An 8,104-nucleotide genomic window follows, 5' to 3' on the forward strand; every position below is an offset into this window, starting at 1 on the left:
ATTACACTTTTCCAAAACATCTCGACCCAGAACCAAATATTTTTCAAGATCGTCTACAACCAGCAACTTCGAAGGATATTCCCTTCCATTAATCATTAACGACACTTTGGTGGACGACTGCACATTTATTGGCGTTGCACCCACTGTACGTAATGGAAAACTTGGATTATCATCGATACGCAATTGCAACCTTTCCGCAAAATACCGAGAAATTACTGAAACTGAAGCATTAGTATCCACCAACGCCTCGCAACTCACATCATTAATAAAAACAGATATAAAAGGTGCCCTATCTACGCTAGAACCATCAATTGTAGACAAATTTTCTACATGTTCAGTTGCGCTTTTCTGACAATCACGTTGAGGAGATCCCGACGAAGATCCACTACTATGTGCTCGTGAATACCCTTGACTTGGCGTATCCTGCTGCACAACTGGTGCCTGTGGCACTAAATCTTCCGACTGCTTAGACTCGGGTCTAATTATCGGTGCAGAGACATCCTGTGTTTGCCAACAGTGAGAATGCTCTATTTGACAATTTACTGGCAATACAATATCTTCTCGACTCACACTATAACTGTGATTAAATACGTCATCTACTTGTATAATTGTTTTTCTCAACTCCTCTTTAGATAGATACAAATTACTTGCCAGCATCCATTTAAAATTGGGTATCAAAGACTTCAAAAAATGCTTAATAAACTGAACATCTTGAATATTCGCTTTCCTCGCTAACACATCTAAACTATAAAAATAACTTATAAGCGATTCACTATGCCCCTGTCGCCTATAATAAAATTCTCGGGCGTAATCAATTTGTGAGGGAAATTCCTCTCTCAACCTCTGTGCAATCACATCATACGACACGTATGAAGAAGAATACGTTTTGTACCATTGCAGAGCTGGCCCCTCCAAATACAATGCAAACACGTATTTCTTCTGCACATCAGACCAATTATTTAATATACTAATGGTCTCAAATTGGTTCAAAAACTCATCTACGTCGTTGAACCCATTAAATCTTTGTGCCGGTACACCATACATATTTCCTCCTCGCACTTTTTACTGGCACCAATTATAAATCAATATTAAATATAAAAATATATATTACGACCTTTTGTTGCGCTTTCCTTGTGGTTGTGTCGTAACAACATATAAAAATATTTCACTATGGACTTTTCTTCATCGGATCCTTTCATCAATCGTAAGCTTGCGTCTAACATTTGCAGGCTTGAATTACATTATATTTCTTCTTCCATTGCCAGGTTTTTCAAAATAAAAATATAAAAAATTTTCACATCGTGACTCGTACTTCCATTATTGTAAACCGGCGAATTCCACCAATTATAATAGAGGGCTGTAGCTCAGATGCATTGCGAGAGGTACTTTTAATAATATAAAACGGGATTAACTTCAAACTTTGGTTTATTTTACCATTTTACATATTTTATACTTTTGGGTTACGAAACAATAATCTTACTATGATATGTCAAGATCCTTCCTTATTTTCTTAGCGTTCCAAATACAAACTATAATCACTACCTATGTTCAGCCAGCAATCCTACTCAAAGAGTACAGCCTAGTCTACTATACAGGATTCGAGATTTTATAAATTTAGACGTAAGGGTAATGCTATGTGATGCAATAGTTCTATCGACACTAAATTACTGCATCACCGTGTATGGGCCCTGTATTAGTAAAAAATCCCAGAAATTAATTCAGCGTGTGCAAAATGCTTGTGCAAGGTATTGTTTCAGAATACCCCACGCGCCCATGTCACGCCTTATCTAAATTCTTTTAAGCTCCTCAACATGAGTGAGCGACAAAAACTGCATACTGCGACTCTGTTATTCGGAATCATAAAAAATCAAGTACCAACTTATTTGTACAAAAAACTGGAATGGCGTACAAATAGTCAAGCCAGAACTCTCAGAGCATGCGTCCCGCCACTCATTATTCCCACACATAAAACGGCTGCTTTCTGTGGCTGCTTCAAATACAACGCGTCTAAAATATGGATTGACATACCACCGCCCTTAAGAAATCTTACATCAATTCACTCTTAAATTCGCACTTAAAAAAAACTTTGTACAGAATATTTTGACGCGTGTCCGATACAAATATCAAAGTTCACATCTTAATCTCTTTTACACTACCTGCCCACAAAATATTTTCCCTGTCATAAATACGTTGTTTCATAGTTATATATAAACCACACATACACTCCACTTACTTTTTACATACCTACGCACAAACACACACCTTTAAGCAAAACACATCCATTCCAAACCATCCATTTACAATTATTATACAACCACACAACTTACTTACACATTTAGATCTTTCATCTTTTTTATTTTCTTTCCAGTTACCTTGTCCACGTTTTATGGCTTATATAATAACTTATTCACCTATACAATTAATGTTATACCTACATACATTACATTCTAACTCCGTGTCGATTCTCTATTCTGAGTTACTTCTTTCTTACCCGCTCACCTTAGGACCTGGCAGAATCATCAGCGTCGTAGTTCGACTGAACTGCGGCATAATGCTGAGTCGGGCCCATTTTGCTGACACAGTACACTCAACTCTACACTTGACACATTATAACACTCCAGACCATACCCGCAAACCTAGACTAGCCTTTTTCTTTATGACTACCATTGTACCTGTCATAAGCTTGTTTGTAATGTACTGTGATTCAGCAAACAAACGAGTAATCTATCTTTCTATTTTTATATGAAATGCCGAACCACTCAAAGATTTTGTGTAAAAAAACGCGTTGTGTTTTTTTAATAGTTGTCTAAAACCGCTTTAAATCTGAAAATGAAGTAATATATCGTGAGGTATCATGTGAAAGAGCTTTGTTTGTATATGAAAATACAAATGATATATTTAATTTTAAACTTAATGTTGATGATGTTTTTGACAAAAATGTCAAAAACATCATCATGCTCCAAAAATAATTGGTTTTACAATTTATTGTTTAATTTCGTTTATTTGCTTATTGTTCCGCATAATTGCATTCTGCAAATAATTAGCATTCATTTCATTGAATTGCTTCCAGTTCAGTACTTTCAGAGTTGTTAATGCTTTACGTCTGAATTATTTTTTTATATTATGAAAACTAACGCGGTTATCACACATTATAGTATAAAAGTAATAGGACTTAGACTAGGACACACGTCTAGCACTAGACATGACGCGGTCGCGAACGGTGCACTCAACCCCTGATGAAGACCATCGATTATGACTGAAACTAGTAGGACCGCTTCCGACTAACATACTACGCGAGTAAGTCCCGTTACTTTTATACTATCATTATTTTTTATTTGGTTCGTTTTCATTTTTGTTATTTTTACTTTAACGTGCATTGAGCATGCCGTCATTTAAACTACTGTGCTACTATTTTAATATCAAATATCACAATTTCTTTTTTTATGACTTGAAATTTTTAATAATAAGGCATCAATTTTTAATAATAAGTAGCAGTACCGTAATTAGTTAAACGACTCTGGTTCAACTTTTGTGTTAACAGTCTATGTACCTACATGAATAAAATATTCTGGCATTTCTGCTGCAAATCTAGTTATATAAACAGTCATTGTACATATTACATTATGCATTGTCTCGTAGGTCCTCAGAAATTCAGAAGCGTGGCGTTTGCATTTGTCTGTATTGTCATATGATTGTTTACTACCATTGCAAACGAATTTAAATTATTCATATATCCTATATTGTTAAATTTTCCAGCCAATCAAAAAGAGATGACAACTCCAACTCATCTTCCTCACTTAGCGAAGTTAGTTCAAGCAGTGACGACCAGTACGCCAACGCACCCTGCCAGTGGCGGTTGGTCCATGTTCACTGATGGCCAGGGAGCTGACTCTCCACTCTCTGAAATAGAGAATGCTGAGAGCCCAGTTCAGAGTACCGTTACTGATGTCAATGAGGTATATTTTCAACTTTTACTTTCTATTTAGCTTCACCTTATAATTTTAATTTGTTTTTATGACACTCGGGAGACGGTTTTTAAATTAAGTCTTTAACAACAAAATTACTTAGTTGTCAGAAAAAAAATACAAAATTTGTAAACTTTTAGCTAAAACATTGTGTTAAATTATAAAACTAATATTCTCCAAGATAAATACGTATTTCTTATATATATTTTTTAAATAAACACGATTTTGTCCGTGTAATCCCACAGATTGCTGAGTATGATATCCCACATCCTGATAGCAAAACTTCGTACGCACTATTTCTTATGCGTTTGTAAGCTCTCAGAACGGATATTGGTGATAAACCAGAGTTATGACGCATATCATATGGGATCCAGAACCGAGCGGAAATTGACGGCTCCAAACATCCCAAAATATTTTGCCTTTTAAGTTTCGGAGGCATTACTTGAGTTTAAAAATAGCACAGTGATAGAATATATTATTTGTTTTGAAATTTTTGTTCAAAATATATTCGTGAAAATTGTGCCATTTCTCAATAGTTTCTAGGCTAAAATAACTCATGTGTTTCCAGCCGTCAAAAACAGACCTAGCAATCGAGCCTCAAAAGCTAAAAAGTATCATAATAACCGGAAGCCGTCTGCGTCTTGGCAGTCAAGATAGTTCAGAGAAGCAAGTAACTTTTGGAGAATCTGCTAATGGGGAAAATTCTTCGATAAAAATAAAGAAAGTAAAATTTGCTGAGGATACCGTATTTCAACAGGAACCTAAAATAAAAAGAGGTACGTTGTTTCGTAACGAACGAAAAAATCGAATGTGATTGGGATATGAATTGCCTGAACAGGTATTTAGGCTACTTATGTGTATAGTGACACAGAAAATTATCTGAGGAGGTAATTTTGGTTCTATTTCAAGTAAAAAGCCAAATGCATATTTTTATTGATCTGGAAAAAGAGTATTTTTAGAGCGAGTGACATCTGCTCGCAACCTTGGTCTGATTCTGGATGAGGGGCAAAATTATGTGCAACATATAAACAATAAAATTAAAAACGCTTTTTTTTCAACTAAAAACGCTTTATAAAATAAGACCATATATAAAAGAAGACATACGCGTGCTGTTGATTGAATCTCTCGTGCTATCTTATTTTAATTATTGTAGTTCCGTTTACGGGCCCCGGTTGAATAGCAGCACGGGGCGATCTATTCAGCGAGTCCAGAATGCTTGCATCAGATTCTGTTTTAAAATACCAAAAAGAGAGCACATAACACCCTACATTAATAAAAAATGCATACTAAATATGAGTGCTAGGCGAGAGCTGCAATTTGCCTGTTGCAATCATAAGCTGGTATGGAGTAAAACCCCGGAATACCTATTTGAAAAACTCACGTGGATAAAAAATATTACGCATAGGAGTCTCCGATCTGTCACTTTGAACTTGCTGGCTATACGTAAAAATAAAACAACACGATATAGGGGCTGTTTCAGGTATTATGCAGCGGGTATCTGGAATGACTTACCTCCACCGCTAAGGAATAAAATGCGCATCAATAGCTTTAGAATAAAATACAAATCGGCCTTATTGCGCAGACAACTCGCTGCAGAAAACCTGAAACATGCATATTGTAAAATCATAAAAATAGTAGACTTTTTTGACATGACTGCTAATCCCATTCACCACAATACCGATCACTCATGCACACACACACACACATACACACACACATACACACACACATACACACATACACCCAGGATTTCCATGAACTGTTTATGTTAATATTTCTTTACCATTTTTTTTTTTAGTTTCATCATTATAATTATTATTATTTTATTGTTTTTTTTTCCTCCACATTTCCATCAATGTCATATCAATTTGTTATTGTTTCTTTGTGCAATGTATGTCTTTTAATATATTATGCTATATGCCCTCGTTGACATGTATCCCGCTCAAGACCATAGGGATTAGGGAGAATGAAAAACAGCGCTGCGCGGTCTTATCGCCGTGCCAGCATAAGCTGAGCCTCTGCCTTTTGTCTCAAATTTATTTATTTTGTTGTATTTGATTAATTAGTTTTTTAAGGAAGAAAATGTTACCAGACAATAAATGATTTATTATTATTATTATTATTATTATTATTATTAAAAAAAAGAATGAATTCATAGAAATTCGACCCATTTAAAGTAGCATGTATTGTTTAATCTTCAAAAAGAAAATATCGGAGTTACGATTCCAGATTTTTTTTATTAGATCAAGTCATACAACAAGTGACAAAATTAGGCAAACAAAATAACACAAGCCCTCAGTCTGTCAGTTTGCGTTTATCATTCCTTCGGTCAGCCAACTACACACATCAAAAACGGTCACAACAACGTTTGCAGTATCTATAGAAGTAATTTGTATCATTACTCAATGTGTTAATTTTGCATTTTTACAGTATTTCGTAAACCAAAGAGAATGTTAACCCCCGGACCACAAAAACCGCGATACTGCATCAACCCCAGATTTCAAGCACTTATCAACCGATTTGAAAACAACGGTATCACTATGGCACGGACCCCAGTGACTAAAAGAGAGCCACCTGTTACCACTCCACCTATGGGCGAGCATCCCAACATGCCAAGAGCTATTGACTTCAAAGATGAAAGTCCTGCAGTATCCATTGAATCAAATACAGACGTAGAGCTCTATAAAACCTGCATGGAATATCCAATGGAAAGCAAAATGAATAAAGCTATCACATCACTTAGCGCAAACATTGCTGGATCTTTACAGAACTGTATTACATCTGTTTTAAAAACTAACGAACAGGAAACTGAAATACAGTTTAAATTTGTTATAACTAAAAAGACAGTCAGTGTTAAGAGAATTGTTGAAGATGGTGAAAGCATTAACGAGAAATCCAGTGAAGTTGTTAGACATACAGATTCTAATAAGGAGAATATTTGGTCGTCGGTTGCTAAAGCTGTGAAAAATGTTTTCTGGGGTGACACTGGTGACTTTTCAGGTATTTATGAATATTCATGCTTCTTTCGTATCGATGGCATACACGGTAATGCTTGCCGTCGTGGTGTAAGGTACTTGCTGATTATTGATTATGTTGCCCCAGATGTACAGTAAATTACGTCGTGCCGGGAAGCTTCATTCGTTCACCCCATGTTTTAATATTGGTACGGTCAGCAGCACATTAGAATTTATTGTCCACAATTCTTGTCTACACTAAGTGTACAGTAGAATTTATTTTTTTAACTGAGCGGTACACAATATAACAAAGTTACAGTTGCATCTCATTCTAAGAACGTTATTTTCTGACTGTCGACTAACTCAACCTGGTTTATAGTTTACGGTTAAAAATATCTTAGTCTTGTTAAAGCAAGGGTAAAGTGCAAGTTTAACGTCACTGAAGGTGTAATGCTTTTAGCACTTAGCACCATGTGGGCCGCCGGCCGCCCTCAAAAATTCGACTGCAGCAGACCACTTTGTGTCTTCGAATGTTAACCAGCAAGCCATGTGGGCCGCCGGCCGCCCACAAAATCCCAAATGCAGCAGGCTACAACGTATTTTCGAATTTTATCTGGCAGGTCATGTGGGTCACCGCGTACCACAATTAGGAATTTAAATTTATTTTCGATTTTTCTAGTCCTGTCCACAGACCAGCCAAAAGTTGCATCAGCAGGCCGACAATATAACTTGTGCGTTCGGCGAACACAGCCAATTGTTTGGCTCGTCGGCTAACAACTGATCCAGACCATAATCAAGTATCGATCTCGTGTCCCGCCGGTAACCCACATGGCCTGCTACAAAAGTTTCTTAAAGTCAGGCACGGCGTGCAGTGAAAAAAAAATACGTCTCCCGCGCGCCGCCCACGTGACCTGCTGCTTCAGAAAAATTGTTTGTTCTATAGCGCTGAGAGTGTTAAAAAGTCATAAAGTGATGAATGCCGTTAACGTAGCTCCGTTTTACGCTTTGACTATTTATTACCTCTGGTGAACTGTTTGCAAAAATTAAACCGATTTTTACACACTTGAACATATGCGTCTTTACATGTGTTGTTCCTTATTCAGAAATTTTCAATAAAATAACTTCTCAGGCAACTTTTGCTAAATTCAACGAGTTCCTAGGTTTTCGCAATTGTTTCCCATTGGA

The 8,104-nt window shown here is 36.3% G+C and overlaps 1 protein-coding gene across 1 annotated transcript in view; it reads left to right on the plus strand.

Moving 5' to 3' along the window:
- LOC113238356 overlaps positions 1-7,456 on the plus strand; it is a 27,701-nt gene extending 20,245 nt beyond the window's left edge. Inside the window, exons 3-6 of the mRNA XM_026475197.1 lie at positions 3,757-3,956; positions 4,534-4,741; positions 6,396-6,965; positions 7,332-7,456. Of these exons, the coding sequence (XP_026330982.1) occupies positions 3,757-3,956; positions 4,534-4,741; positions 6,396-6,965; positions 7,332-7,456 (1,103 nt within the window). The remainder of the gene's footprint in view (positions 1-3,756; positions 3,957-4,533; positions 4,742-6,395; positions 6,966-7,331) is intronic.
- Positions 7,457-8,104: the final 648 nt, after the last annotated feature.

The sequence above is a fragment of the Hyposmocoma kahamanoa genome, unplaced genomic scaffold, assembly GCF_003589595.1.
Source record: "Hyposmocoma kahamanoa isolate Upper Pololo Valley unplaced genomic scaffold, ASM358959v1 95, whole genome shotgun sequence".
NCBI classification, from domain to species: domain Eukaryota; kingdom Metazoa; phylum Arthropoda; class Insecta; order Lepidoptera; family Cosmopterigidae; genus Hyposmocoma; species Hyposmocoma kahamanoa.